The sequence below is a fragment of the Rhinolophus sinicus genome, linkage group LG01 (assembly GCF_036562045.2).
Source record: "Rhinolophus sinicus isolate RSC01 linkage group LG01, ASM3656204v1, whole genome shotgun sequence".
NCBI lineage: Eukaryota > Metazoa > Chordata > Mammalia > Chiroptera > Rhinolophidae > Rhinolophus > Rhinolophus sinicus.
The window spans coordinates 29,253,550-29,269,089 of NC_133751.1; the positions used below are offsets into that span (position 1 = coordinate 29,253,550).

Sequence of the window (15,540 nt, forward strand, 5' to 3'; positions counted from 1 at the left end):
ATTATGTAAATGGGAAGTAATTGATGATCTTAGAATTTTTCAAAAATCAGCCAGCATTCACTTGACATTTAAAGTTGCACTTGTATATCTTTCCAAAGTTATTTTTACTAGTATATTGTTTTAAATGGTTAGTAAATAAGAATTAAGATACCAACATGCATCAAAAAAACTTCAAATAGAAAATTTTTAACAATACATATTCATCTATATGCTAATTTGCTATCTGGAGTTTTGAATTAAACACTTAGGCGATTTCAAAAGACCGGTTCTAGAATGTTAATAACTCCTTCCTGCGACTTCAGCTGTCACTGTTGAGGCAGCATTGAAAATATCCTTATTGTAAACAGACAGTGAGAATGTTCTCTGAGAAATCGCTCTCTGCAGCAGCAGGCATGGCTAGTCCAAGTCCTGGGTAGTTAATATTGGGGTGTTACTCAACTGACCGAGTTTAGAAGCTCTGAGAGACCAATTCTCTAACTTAACAATGCCTCTTCCTTGTGTGAGGTAGGTTACCCGAGACCAGCAGGTGTTTCTCATAAGGTCAGGTTTCACCCTGGTAAGTGTATGCAGGCAGAATAGTACATTTCAGAAGACTTAAAGGCAATGGTTTCTCAGCTAAATGTAGTGTGCCTATATAATATATTTATACACCCTTTTCTCTGCTTAATCATTGGAATTTTGTAATTGTAGGCTTGTTTTATAATATTTCATTTTATAGTACGTTTAGGTCCATAGATCCTAAATATTGAAATTTGTGCTTCACAGAAATTCTTCCCTAGAGAAAGGGGACAAGATGCCAAGGAAACAACTAAAACCTCACTTAACATGTAGTACAGAACTTGGAAGTGGAGAATGTCAAATATCTACGGAGAGCCTAACCTACTTCTGGTGTGGCTCCAGATCATTAAATGACTATAATAATTAAATTAATTTTTCTTTTCTCTCTTCAGAGAAACTAGGTACTTTAATTTTTGAAAGGCAAGGTACTATAAGATTATTCCCTATGTCTTTTCATTAGCTTGAACATGAAATCACTGTTTGTATAGGTCAAAAATTGGTCAAATATCAGCAATTTCATCTTGAGAGGAGGGATTTTTGTTAGCCTATTGCTTTTTCCAATGGAAGACAAATTGATTTTATATGAACTGCAACATATAACACTGTCATTGTGTGTTTAATAGTTTAAAAGTATTTATGGCTTATTTCCACAATAAAAAGTGTATTAGGCAGATAATAGTCCATAGCTTCTGCATCTCCGTGGGGCTTTGTAGTAGAACTACCTTCCTCTGTATATTCTTTGAAAAGCTCTTCCTTTATACATAACTCAGCAAAAAGCAGAAACATTAACCTTGAAGCCAAGTCTCAATCCAACTAAGAAACCTTCGTTTTAGAGCCCAGCTGGCACCAGAGACTGGATTCAGAAATGGTGGTTTGGCTTGATGGTATCATAGTCACTGGTGTTATCAACAGTTTGATGTTTTCCATAAACTTTCCCTTTTTTGGATGAGAGCATATTTATTTATTTATTGTTAAGAATGATAATGTAGTGGGTTAAGGCAACTTCCCTAGGTTAGCATTTTTAATGAGTAGATAGAATGTATTTCTAGGACTGATTCCTCCCATAAATGTATACCAACGTGTCTTAATGGAGAGTCCAGGAATGGGGCTTCAGGGGCCATTTCCCCCCAAATTACATGCTCATTGTGGTGCGTATGTCTAGATGTATATTATCATTACGGTTCTTATCATTGTTATCATCGTCATTACAGCAATAATGGCCTCCTAACTGGTCTTGCTGCTCCTGCCTTTAGATGATCTTTTAAAACCCAAGTCAGAGCTTGTCACCCATCTCAAAATTCTCCTCAGAATAAAAGTGGACCCCTGTTTCATCTTGGAGTCCTCTCCCACAATCCCCTTTCCCGTCACTCCCCTCCCACCACCTGGCCTGGCTCTGCCTTTGCCATCCTGTCCCTTCTATGTGGCATGTGCTTCCCCTGCACAGGGTTGCCAGATTTAGCAAATAATCTACAGTGTCTGCGACATGCTTATACTAAAAAATTATTCACCGTTTATCTGAAATTCAAATTCACTTTGGCATCCTGTGTCTTTTCTGTCAGTAACCCCATGGCTTCCTGTCAGTTTCTTTGGGTCTTTGCTCAAATGTCACTTTCTTGGGGAGGCCTTCTCTGGACTTACTATGACAACTTCCAACTCCCCAGTTCTACTCCAGTATTTGTTACACTTCTCTTTTATTTTTATACTTGGCATTCATTACCATCCATCAGAGTACATATTTTACTTATTTGTCTGTTTTCTGTCTCCTTCAGTCCATGTAAACAACATGAGGGCGGGGACTTTCACATTTGTATCCAACTGCTTTCCCAGTGCTTTGTGCTTAGAACAATCCCTCAAGTAATATAGATGGCTGTGCCTACTGTATATAAAATTGACTTAAAAAAAAGGCGTCGTAAACATACTATAGCATCATGGTTTCTTATGTTTTGATAGCCAATGGGGTGATTTTCAGTTGTACTCTGTCCCCCCACCCCCACCATTAACCTGCACCAGTTTCATTGTCTGTGGGTCAGATTATCCCTTTATTTCTTTGTTACTTTTCTCACCTGTGAAATGGGTTTTTTCCTAGTTAACATCCTGTGTTGAAAATTGGCAGATCCCCTGCCCAAGGTTACCTTTCTGCATAAACAAGGCTGTTACCAGTGAGAATGGTGAGGCAGCCCAGGAAAGCCATGTACCATTTCATGTCCCAATTATTTGTTGCTAATATAGGGAACTATAATTGATTCTTGTATACTGCTTTCCCAAATGGATGACTGTTTTGAAAAAAGAGTTTCACCGCTACCAAGAGCCTGAAAACCTCTGTTGGAGATGTTTGCATGCACTGTGCTTTGAACAATTTAATCCAAGGAGGGATGATCCAAGAGACATCCTCAGGACGAATTTTGTGTGTTTTTAAAGGTTCTCACGTTGTCATCTTCTCTGTGTACTTTACTCCCTCCCAGGATTTACATTAGGGAAGAGGTTACTGAGGCATGTGCTGTCATTTTTATTTGTAGCCCTGTTAAAAGATAGAGCTATCGACCGCCATTTTCCAGTCTTGGGAGGAAGCCAGCCTCTTCAGGAAAGAAGCTTGCCCACAGCTTCAGACCTGGCAGCCTTCAAGGGGCCAAATTCTTCTAAACAGCCTCTGATGGAAAGCTTTGAGATACTGTTAACTTGAAAGCACAAGTTTAGGTCAGAGGGTCCATTTTGCTTAAAAGTTCCCAAATATTTTCTCCTCTTTCCCAGCGGTTGTTTTTTTTTTTTTTTTTTTTTTTTTTTGGGGGGGACTGGTGTGTATATAAAAACAATGACATGCTTTCATCTCTTTCTTTCCGTCGCTCACATTCCCTTACGACCACCTCAGATACAGATCACACCCTCACATTCTCTGCCAACTGTGGAAATGGAGACTTGAAAGAAAAAAAGTAAAATGATACATGAATGACTCTCATCTCTTTTCTCCCTTGGGAGCCTAAAGAGACTCTTCTTCAGACACATACCTGGTCTTGAGGAAGCAAGGTCTCAATCTGCGATGCTTCCGCATTTCCGTAGACCAAACTCCACACCCCTCTGCATGGCCCTTAAGGCCTAACCAAGACCTATCTGCAACGCCGAGCAGAAACACTCCTCCCCTAAATCCTGCACTCCTGCCCTCACATCGCCACCACTTCTTTTTCTTCGCTGCCTCAGCCTGGAATGTCTCCCCCTCTTTTACCACCTGCTCCTACCTGTTGCAGGCTGATGCAGTTTTCAAGGCTTGACCTCCTTCAGGAAACTTTCCCCTCTCATCCCTCTGTCAAAAGTGCTCCTTCTCAGTGCACTTTGTTTTTCCCTGTTAGAGCCTGTTTGCAGCTAGTGACGCGTAAGTCCGTCTTCTGCCCCCGTTAGACAACAGGCTTCTTGAAGACAAGGGCCTTGTTTTCATTTCCTGCCCTACACACAGAGTGTGTGTTCGATAAATGTTTGTTGGATTGAATTGCATTTTCTGCAGTTGGTGGTGGTCTGAGTTCCCAGGGTCAGGATTTCCCATCATAGTAACGAGAGAGAAGCCCAGATCTGTGCATTGCAGCAGGGAGTTGATGGAGCTGACCCCAGAACTCCGTGAACCTGGTTTGTGAGCCTCTTGGCCAGGTGCCAGCATTTCCAAGAGCCCATGTGCCAAAATGGGGGACAAAGTACAGGGAACAAACTGAATGAGACGCATCCCAGCCTTCCCCGAGACAATGCATTAAGAACATACCTCCGTACCTACTTCTTCACCCATGAATTTTCCCAAGATGAACCTCATGGTCTATCCCCATGCACTTTTTCAAGATACCTATGGTCCTTTGGGGCAAATACTCATACCCAAGCCACCTTTCTTAATACATTGAATTTTGCAAAGTTTCAATAAATCTTTTTACCCTATGGAGGGATCATTTTACTGCCTCCTGAAACACCAAATTTTTCTTAGGCAAAATGTTGCAGCCCAATTGAAGTATCATACATAAAATAAAAGATACCCTATATTGGCCTCACATGCTAAAACTAGGGAGTATGTCGAGTTAAGTAGTACATCAAGATGTTTTGAAAATTGCTGGAGAAAGGAGTAAACAGCCTTCATGCCCAGACTGTAGTGGGTTACTTAATAGTTAACAAAGGAAAGGAAATATATTCTACCCTATTGACACCAGGCCAAATGAGGACTCATTTCCCAGCCCCTTCTTCCTGTGAAGGAGAAAACAAGGTATCAAATTTGAGTTCATTTAAGATTCCACCCAATTTAAGCCTGGTTTTGTCCACTGCAGGGAAAAATGCATTAACCTAATGGAAAAGAGAATTTCAAAGCAGTTCAGTGAACTATTTGATTTAGGCTTTTAAATATAAGTTCAGTGAAACAGTTTTCTGTCTTATTGTATAGATTTTTTTAATGAGAAACATTTTCCCCCGATTAGTAGTGTTGAAGAATGCTTAGTCTTCATTGTTTTGCCTGGTTATATTTGTGTTTTGCCTTGTTGAGATACGGTATGTTTTTCTGAGGAGGCAGTAACATAGCTGTTACTGATAATAATAATAGCTGAAAATTCTGGATGTAAATTTATCTGCACTTGTTTTTAGCCAAAAAAGATATCGAAAATCTAATTTATATGTTTTAACACAAAGGGAGCAGAGCGGTAAGTCCCCAAATGAAAACGAACAAAAAAATCATCTCAACTGAATTTTGTTATAGGCTTGATCTGAAATAGAAATTTAGTACAAACACAAGCATTCCTATTTAAAGTAGCACTGGGGGCCTCAAACATCATGATTCAGACATGAATGATTTTAGGAAATAAAACTGCAACACGTATTTTAAGCCAAACATTTAGTGTTTTCTCTTGGAAAAGGGGTGGTGATGGGGATAAGGGAATGAGAACATCTCTTTGGTTCTTACATATCAGTGCATCCATGATTTTTGGAGAGTAGAGACGCCCCATTCACACACACACACACACACACACACAGAAACTCTTGTATAACTAATCACTTTCACATGCAGAAGCTCAACATTAATAGAGCCCTATCCTATTATTTATTTCTGTCCTACATGCCAAGGGCAAATTTGAAATCTTGGTGTACTTAGCATTCCACTGTGCACTATCTAGAAGCATCAGAAATTATCAAGCTTTATGAAATAAAAAGTTCTTTGACAAAAGTGCTTGAATTCAGAAGAAGACCATCAGAAAGCCTACTGACAGGGTTGGAGAGCCATTAATGGGGAAAGAATGGTGACACAGAGAAATGTAATGAGGTGATTAATGCTGGTCGGAAGCCACCAAAGTGACCATAGCTGAGTTTCTCATACTCAGGTTTTCAGTTGGGCAGAAAGATTTATGTCTGTGGCCCTCAATCTTTTTGATCTGGGTAAATGTTTGGCACTCTGTCTACTCCCCACACTTCTACCTCCTCTACCTTACACTCCCAATGCCATTATTTCCTTTTTTCTTAGCATACACTGAAAACTCAATTGAAAAATTGACTGCATCATTTCATGGCTTATCTAGCTGTCAGAATACCTTAATTGAAAAGTAAGGCCCATTTAGATGAATTTTGCACAGAAGAAAAAAATAATTTATTTGAAAAGAGATTATAACTCAAGGATGAGTTCGTACAGCACGTGGAATCTGGATGTGAAGGCTGAAGGGAAGGCAGTGGGGCGCCGAAGGGTTAATCAGGATGAACGAGAGTTTCTATCTTTGAAAATCTTTTGACGCTGCATAAGTGATTTCCCAGTAATGTGGTCAGTGTTCTCAGAGTCAATAATTTCCACCAGTGCCCGATAATGATCATTTAAAAGCATTAGCTCACATGACCGATGTGCCTTGCTGTTTAGGTCATGGCTGGACAGGCAGCTGAAGCTCTCCATCCTAGTCCTCGAATTTCAGGGCCGAGGGGTGGGGTGAGAAGAGGCCCTTTCAACCTCAGGGATAGTGAGTGGCTGTGGGTACATTTGCTAAGGGAAAGCATTAGTATCTGGGCCCACATTAGGCCAGCACAGTTCATTTTAGAGAGAGTGGCGGTAGAGGAAAGAACCAGAGAAAATTCTCTGTAGGCAGGACATGACTGACTGTTATCGCCTCGTTTGCATAGCTGCTGCAAAACCACCAAGCATTCATTACCTTGAGCTCATCTTCCAAAGTGGTGTTTTGTTCTGTTTTGTTCTGTTTTGTCCTTTCCGGTATTCATCTGGACCTTTTGGAAGTGAAATTAATCACAGTGTTGATCCCAAACATCTAAAGTCAGGATCTTGCCACCGGGCCTAGAAATATGATCTAAAATATAAGGATAATGGCTTATAATGAATTCTTTCAAAGTTTAGAGCTCTGCTTCTGACATGTAAGGTGCATTCAGAAATTCGAGAGCTCTTTTAAAACTGCATTTTCTGATTCAATAGGTCTGGGGTTGGACCAGAGAGTTTTCTTTCCCAGTAAGCTCCCAGGTAACGTGGATGCTGTTGTCAGAAGGATTTTGCGTCACTTTGAGTAGCGAAGCTCTAGAAAACATCAGAGATCATGATAGGGAAGTATCAGCTATTCTTAGCTGGTACAAGCCATCCAGATGGTGGTGGGATAGCTCCTTCTGGGAAGGGTCTGGGCTGAGTTGGTCTGTGTGCTGAGCACTTTAGGGAGGGTGCAAAGAAAATTCACCACCACTGGGAACCGCCCTGCAAGCTCTTACATCCGTGTTTCAGGAGATGGTCCATCACTTGTCTCTATATAGTGCTTAATGTATGTGTGTAGACGCATATATGTATAGATACAGTCAATATATTATTACTATAAATTTGAATATGTATGTACATTTGTATAGTTAATAATGAGAGTTTAGTCGTTTTAACTATATTTAAGCCCACCCTACTAAAATTGAAGTAAAATATTAGTAATTAGGCTTACAGTTTTATGTATTTTACTAAGTCTTATAATCTCTAAATGTTTGTCGTTTCATTCATGTTAGGCTTGATTACAGATCGTTAAGTGGACTGCTGTGATCACGTAGGTAAAAGACTGAAAGTCATAAAATTCATGGTAGCACCCCCTCCTTCCAACCAGAGCAGACCCATTTTTAACTTTGAACATATGTGATTTCCACAGAAGATTGTAGTTGAAAAGCAGTAATATGAACCATTAATATTAATATTTCCTACTTTGAACAGCCTTTAGAGAAACACTTTAAGCCACACATACATTTCTCCTTTGTTTATGTGTTTATTCAGCAGCCCTTCACTGTCCACTTAATGTGTGTAAAGCAGTGTCCAGATGCTGAAGGGAAAACAAGATGAATAAACACACATCCTCGCCCCCTCAGAAGAACTCTTGAAAGCATAGCAGCCATTGAAAAGAACCCTCAGTGGTGCTGAGACCACCGTGGTGCACTGGAAAGGAAAATTCACTGGGCAGCGGGTTAGGTCCTGAGCATCAGTGAAGGAGATTTTTCTTATTTTATTTCTTGAGGTCTTGGCAGGGGATGGTGGTGATACATGCTGGGTATTCCAGATGTGCAATTTATCTTGAGTATGTGATATTGTTATGAGCGCTGCCGGAATTCTATCTGTATTAAATCCTAACCTTTAAAAGCTGTGCTTGATTAGTGTGTGCAGTTGTTTCTTACTGAGGCAGCCAGTGGGAGACAGTCTCTCACACCCGTTTAGAGTGTGGGCCCCAGAAGCAGAGGGCCCAGGTTCAAATTCTAGCCTGACCATTGGCAAGCCGCCACGCTGCCGGCAAGTTGCTTAACCACACTGAGCGCTCGCTCAGCTATAAAATGCAATTCATAATAGTAACTACTCCAAAGGGTTACTGTGAGGATTGAAGACCTGTGTAAGTGGCCCAGGTAAAGTGGCTGGCACATAGGAAACCCTCAGTGAGGGGTAACTATTGTCATTATGCTAATACGTCACGTAGTAAGATGCATGCTTCCTTCACTTGAAGTAACCTCCTTTGGAAGGATTTAATATACACAGGATCCTTCACAGTAGAGAGACTTCATTTTAACCCCAAAACCTTAACTTTGGAGAATTCTCCAGTGTTGAAAACACCCACACCGGGGTCAGCATAGCCTCCCACCCCTGGGAGGTGTTCTGGGCTTCTTGCATGCAGATAGTGGGCGCCACGCCTGGAGGGTCCTGGAGTCTGGAGGAGAGTAAGACAAGGCAGACGTCTGCTAGGGAGAAGCCATGCCCAAATGCAAGTGTGGCTCAGGAAATACAATTTCTCATCATTCTCATCATACTCTCTAGAAAATGTGCAAGTCATCGTCTTGAGAACTGAGTTGGGGGAGCTGAGGGCGGAGTAAAGGGAGGATTTGGAGTTGGGTTCCGGGGCTGCAGAGGAAAGTATTTGCTTTACAAAAGTAGGGCTACCATGAACTACAGTGAGACACAGTTATGTCCCAAGTCTTCAACAAATTGAATTTAAAAAAAAAAAAATTTGTGGAGAGAAATAGTAGACAAGAGAATGTGAGAATGTCAGCAGAGGATCAGTAGGCAAAAGCCTATCTCGAATGGCATTTTTGCTTTAAACTCTGTTCTTCACAGTGTTGAACTTGGTCAAGAATTCATATTGCAAAATGTACTGACTAGTCCATCTGCTGCTTTCTGTCTAGGCGTGTCAGTATGAGATGGTGGTGTCAAATGGAGGCTTGCCCTTTGAATTCTTCTTTGGCCCACCTCTCCTGCACACAGTAACTTTATTTATTTTTTTTTTTAAAACAAACAGTGGGTCTATTTTTTAGCTGTAGTAATTCGATAATGACGAGTGTGTTTGTGTGTGTACTTCTGTTACTCTGCTTCTTGCACCAAAACATCCTCCAGCTGTGGGTCTTTTCCTTCTCTGTATATAAAGCCAATAAACGAAACCAAAAGCCATGGGAAAAGGGTAAAGAGAGCAGTCGAAAGGAACGTTCTCTTTTGTGAAAAAGCCCGCCACTGGCTGAATTTTAAAGAAAAGTTGATGGATCTTTTTCTCTTGACTATATTTATAGAACAAAGCACTGAACCTGGGGCAAAGAAGGGTCCTTCTCTGTGTTACAAACAAATTTCATCCTTGTGCTGGGGCTTCTACCCGAAGATGAGACTTTTACATCTGATTGTAAGAAATAATTGGTTAAGGAAAAAAGGAAAAAACATCTGTCTTACAGGTTAGCCTTTAAATTATACTGTTTTCATTTTGTCATGGGATACCCGGCTTTTAACTCACTGGTGAAGGCTACAAGGCTGGGTTTCTGCATATCTATTTTTATCCCATACACTCTACCCCGGGTTCAGAGCAAGGTTGCTGGTTTCCTCACATAGTTCCTAGTTCCTATCCACACTCAGCCCTGAACTGGGGAGTTAAATCAGCTTTTCCTTGATTGGGAATAGGAAAGGTGCTGTGGAGAAGAATCCAGGCGGGATCATTCAGGGGACGGTGACAGCAGATGGTGGGCAGGCTGGACTTTCAACAAGCCGAGGTCAGTGCAGAGTAAGCCTCAAACAACCAGCAGCTGCCCCTGTGCCAGAGCACAGGACAGACCAGGGAGGCTGGGCAGGGCGGTGTCTCTGGGACGGACAGGACAAGCACACGCACAGTCGGGCAGACTCTGAGCTGGCTTTCCACATCAGCATGCGCAGTAACCAGGGTACTGAGCAACTGGCACAGCAGCCTCACAGAATCCATGGCAGGTTATTTCTTAAGTGAAATTCTAAAGAGTTGAAGGATGAATTTGGACAGTGATGGAATGGATGACATCATCAGTCAAGAATCCCCATTGGATATGGAGGGGAATTATAAAGAGGTAAGGGGGGAGAGTTCTTTTGTTTGTAAACAATTGGACCATTTTTCTAACTGGGAGAAAGATCACCCTTGAGAAGTGGCCAGATTCCACATTCAGTGGCCATTGCCGTAATATATTCAGGAAAGCTAAATGCACAGACTTGAACACATTAAAAGCTGGGAGAGTTGTTTCTGATCTTCTCCGCTTGTATTCATTAATACACATGTTGTTATTAGTATGAAGTTGAAAAAATTCTATTATAGATTAGTTGCTAGTCAAGCTTTTTGTGTGAAGGAAGAATATTTTAAATCATTGACATGTTGACAGTTTGCCTGCAATAAAAAAATCGTCAGAATGTTTAACCTATCTTTCTAAGTTTGACTTTTTTAACAATGAAAAATAAGTTTATTAAGAGACGTGTGGGATTTTAAAAAGTTGATGAAGTATCAGCTAATTCTTTGCTTGCCTTTTGAAAGTTGGTAAATATATTTTTGGAATGTTTTCTGTGGTAATTGTCTGGTAATAACAGGCCCAAGTAAAAATAGCTTTAGTTATATGGGTGAGGTCATGGAATTAAACTATAAGTACATGCTCGTGTCTCCACAGAAGACTAAACACATACTATGTCCTTCCCCCTTACTATTTCCCATAAGTCAAATGTAGTTCACAACATAGCACAGGATGTAATAAAATAAGGTCCCTTCCATCATGGACCTGGAAAGTAAAACTTCTTTTCCATCAGAGGCAAGTATCAATTAATATAGTAAAACCTGCTGCTAAATTTTTAATTTGATCAAATACGTCACTAATGTTTATTTTTCCCAGAGTGAGAGACAGAAGCTTCTGTCTTGATAGATCCTTGCACATAATAATGTAAAATATGGCAGTTTATGTCTTACATGCATAATTGTGGTAGTATGGGGGCTGTCTGTTTTAAGTATATACTTTATTTCTTAGAGTAGTCCACAATAATTTATGGTCTTTCTCCAGAAGCTGAAACTAAATATGTAAAAGAGATTTAAATGACCTGCCATGCTACCCTGTGTGTTTTTTTGTCCCTTGTGATCCCCTAGGAGGGAATGAATGCCCAAGGTGATAAGTGCACAGAATCCTGAAACCCTAACACCTGTCAGCTGTCCTCTCCTGCAGGCAGTAGGTGTGCAAAAGATGCTTGGTTAGTCATTGATGTAATTTACAAAGTGAGCTTCCCCCCCCATTAATCTAGTACCCACCTGGCACTATACATAGTTATTACAATATTATTGACTATATTGCCTTGCTGTATGTCTGAAACTACGATAAAACAATACTGAATGTCAACTGCAATTGAAAAATAAACGAATAAAATAAAAAAACCTTTATAATGAAAGTGTTAGATTTAATAGCAGTAGGTGATTATAATAACTTATTTTAGCAGTCTCATTATTAATAAAGAAAAGCTAACGGAGTAAATAAAATGATGCTTGGGACACTCAGCCAGTCATTTACCTAACCCCACTGAACAAGTGTAGCGTTCTCATCCTGCCTCTGTTTGGGGCCAAAGGACTGGTCACGGTTTTCTCTGTAAAACCATTTCTCAGATAGAAAAGTGTAGGTCAGTTTGGACTTAGAGTTGCTAATGCCATCGCAATAAAGTAATGGCCACTGTCGTTTTATACTACTTAGAAACTGAGAGAGAGCCCAAATGCCTGGAATAAGTGAGCGATGGTATGTGGCAACTTGATACAGCACTGACCAAAGCCAGAAACAGGAAAGGCAAGGCTTGAGTAGCTTTCAAACATCAACAACAGCAACACTGAGTTGCATTGTGTAACCCGTTATCTAACTAAGGCAGTAGAATACCATATGTGATTTCAGGAGACAAAGTATCTGCTAGGTTAGTACAAAAGACCATGAGATGAAACGTGTAGAATGTCCAGAAGTCAGTATATATTGTTCTGACCCTAAACATCAGTGAGAGAGTTGTTCTCTTGTCATTTCAGCTTTTTAAGTAGCTTTCTCAGGCAAAGTGCTTTCAAATTCATGCATATCATGGGTACTATAAAGGCTTCATTATGCTACAGAAGAAAAAACACTACTCATAGTTTCATTAAGAACTTCTGGGCAATTAAGAACAGGGCAAATATGCTTTCTTTAAAATACAAAGAACAGGAAAAGCATTGCCTAGTATAAAGGATCACTTTTCCCAATTAGAATCTTCCTTTTCTAAGTTTTCTCCTCTAATGTTTTGTTTTTGCTATTTGGTTGACTAAGTAGAAAATTAAATTACATGTCATAAAGCAGTGGTATGCAGGCTTTTTTACCTTGTACCCATTAGTATAATGTTTATGAGCCCTTACCTCTAACATACATATATTTTATTCATAAATTATATATCACTGTAAAAATATATTATGTATGTATAAAACATATACACAAATAGATATTCTTAAATGTTTAAAATGATAAGAAAAGTTTTAATAATTTCTTCTTTCATCTCCAGTCACTTTGAAGTCAACTGTGAAAAACAGTTGGAGAGTTGGTATACCCCTGCCTCGGTACAACAGAACTTCCTATACTAGTTGCACTAATAAATACCACATGGGTGTACGGCTCATTTTACAAGGTTGTTTTAAAGCCAGGCTAACAGCCTTCAGAGGAAAGGTCCCTTTCCAATGTCTAGAATTAGATTCCACGCAGGCAAAGGAAGGAAAGGAGTGTGCTTCTGTTCCTTTTCCTTGGGGAAGGTCCTGATGGTAAGAAGGATGCCTCACGAAGGACCGCGGTTTATGCAGTCCTAGTACAGCTGTACTCAACAAAAAACAGGTCTCAGTATTTAGGAAGGAAAGCCTGCAGCTTGGCAGAATCCAAGGTGTGTATGTTCATTGCATCATTGCTCTGCCTGGCTCTGAGCAACCTCTAACTCCCTGGTAAACACCCACACAGCTGATTGTCTTCAGGACCAAGAGCACACAGCGTCCTGATTCCTTCAGCCATCACTCACCAAGAGCCCTCCTGTGTCCCTGGAATTGTGCGCAAGGCCAGGATCACAGAAGGGAGACGGGGCTTCCCGTCCAGGAGCTTATAGGGAGGCATGCAAACAAATAAGCTAACGTGAAATTATTGCTGCCTGGAAGGATGTTCAGAAGGCCGGTATGGACCTAGAGACGTGCAGCCTGTGCCTCCGAAAGCCTGGAAAGACCCAAATTACACTGATGGAGAGACAGAAAGGAAATTAAGAAAATTGAACATAGAAAGCAGCAGAACCCCGGCTCTCACTTTGTCCCAGAGCGGAGCAAACACAGGGAAGCCGGTCCGGCCGTCTGTTCCGCGGCTGCTCCTCTCAGAGTAGGGAGCTGTGGACAGGCCGTGTGTGGTCCAGGATGGGAAATGGCTTGCCTTGCTTTGTTCCTCTGAGGTGCTGTCTCTAGTGTGCATCCAATTATGGTGAAAGATTAGGGAGGAGCCCGTGAAAAAATTAAAAGGCTGGAAGGAACAATATTTAAAGTGAAGCCACAGCTGCGCCTCATGTTTTTTTTAAAAGGTGAATGGAAATGACTGCTTGAGATAAACTGCAATAAACAGGAACACAGAATGCCAGCTGCCATTCCAGACAAGAGCTCTGCCCTCCCCACTCAATTACTGAGGAAAAGCAGCCGTCGACCTCCATTAACCCTCATGTCTTCCTGTCTATAAGGGCTGAATGCGCTGGAAGAACTCTGTTAAGTTACTGAACCCTGGAGCCGAGCCCCACCTCGGCCACCTGGGGACAACCTCCTCCTTTCTGAGCGAGGGTCTCCTTTCCTTTCAAGGGAGCAGTTGGCAAGGTAGGTCTTAGATGTGATGAATATGAAGCCTCAAGGCTTCTACTTCAGGGTTCTGTCCGTCGTATCACCCTGTTGGCACACCTCAGTTAGCAACCGTGGCCAGGGAATGGGTTGTGTGAAGTAAATAGATTTTCTGGGTATATGGTATGTGAATTCTATCTCAGTATAAAAATAAACCATACACATACTATGTGTGTGTCTGTGTGTGTGTGTTTTAATTGAGATATAATTCATATACCACCATATAAGATACTATATATATAATTCACATACCATAAAATTCACCATTTCAGATTGTACACTTAGATGGTTTTTAGTATATTTATAAAGTTGTGCAAACCACTACTAATTCCAGAACATTTTCATCACCCCCGAAAAGAATCCATGTGTCCATTAACACTTATCCCTAATTCTCCCCTCCCCTCCCAAACGTGAATCTACTTTCTATCTTTATGGATTTTGCTGTTCTGGACATGTCTGGCTCTCTTTAGTCCCCTTCTCCACTCTTCTCACCAGTTTACCCCACACCCCTTCCTTTAATATTAACAGCTACCATTTAATAAGTTTCTCTCTGGGCCGGGCACTGTGCCAAGTACTTTCTATATAGTATTTCATTTAATCCTTACAACAGCCTAAAAGGTAGATATTATTATCCCTTTTTTCAGGGGGGTAAAAAAAAAAAAAAATAGCAACTGGGGCTGAAAGTGTTTCTGTAACTTGCGCCAGAGTGACAGAGTCAAGACGTTGACTTGGGTCTTCTTGACCCCGATATCCCTGCCCCAGCCTCCTGCTCTTCCTTCTTATTGCACACTTGTGTCCAGCTCTCCCGGATCCCGAGTCCACCCTGACGCGGGAGGTTGAGGACACTAGCTCCCTGGCAGTTGATTGAGATTGGGCTGTTTCATAACCACGCAGTAGGTATTTTAGACTGTTGTGTTCTGTCAGTGATACTGAATGACAGCGATGGTTTTACCAACCTCTAAAATGGCACCTGTTAAAAATAGAGTCCCCAGATAACCATGTCTTGTGTTAAAAAGTAGTCTCTGTAGGCAATCATTTGAGAACCAGAAAGAGCTCAAGAGGCTTCCAACAGTTCGTTTTGGACATGCCGCTCATAATGGAGGAAAACTTGAGTTTTCAGCTGTATTCCTGTAGGATTTAATGTTGAAAGACTTCCACAACGGTAGGCATCTTTGTGCATTGCGCCTTGGGCTCCTTTGTTGTCAGTCACCAAAGTTGCCATTCAGCCCGTAAGTGGCTGCTGAACTTCAACCCTTGGTGTTTGTTCAATACCTTTGCTCAGGTCTTTAACAATTAAGAGTATTCAAGTGTGAAGGACTCTGCACAGTAGCACTTCTATCTGCCGGCTTCTGTTTATATCTCCTCCCCGTAGCATGAGAAGGAA

General features: G+C 41.0%; 1 protein-coding gene across 9 annotated transcripts in view; it reads left to right on the forward strand.

Moving 5' to 3' along the window:
• The window catches only part of SCHIP1 (schwannomin interacting protein 1), a 669,685-nt gene that overhangs the window by 617,764 nt on the left and 36,381 nt on the right, over window positions 1-15,540 (forward strand). The window contains exon 1 of one of the 9 annotated variants that reach the window (XM_019731984.2): window positions 10,144-10,350. The exons of the other annotated variants lie outside the window; for them this stretch is intronic. Within the exon in view, the coding sequence (XP_019587543.1) occupies window positions 10,273-10,350 (78 nt within the window). The 5' untranslated portion in view covers window positions 10,144-10,272. Of the gene's footprint in view, window positions 1-10,143; window positions 10,351-15,540 lie in introns of those variants that run through there. 9 annotated transcript variants of the gene reach the window in all.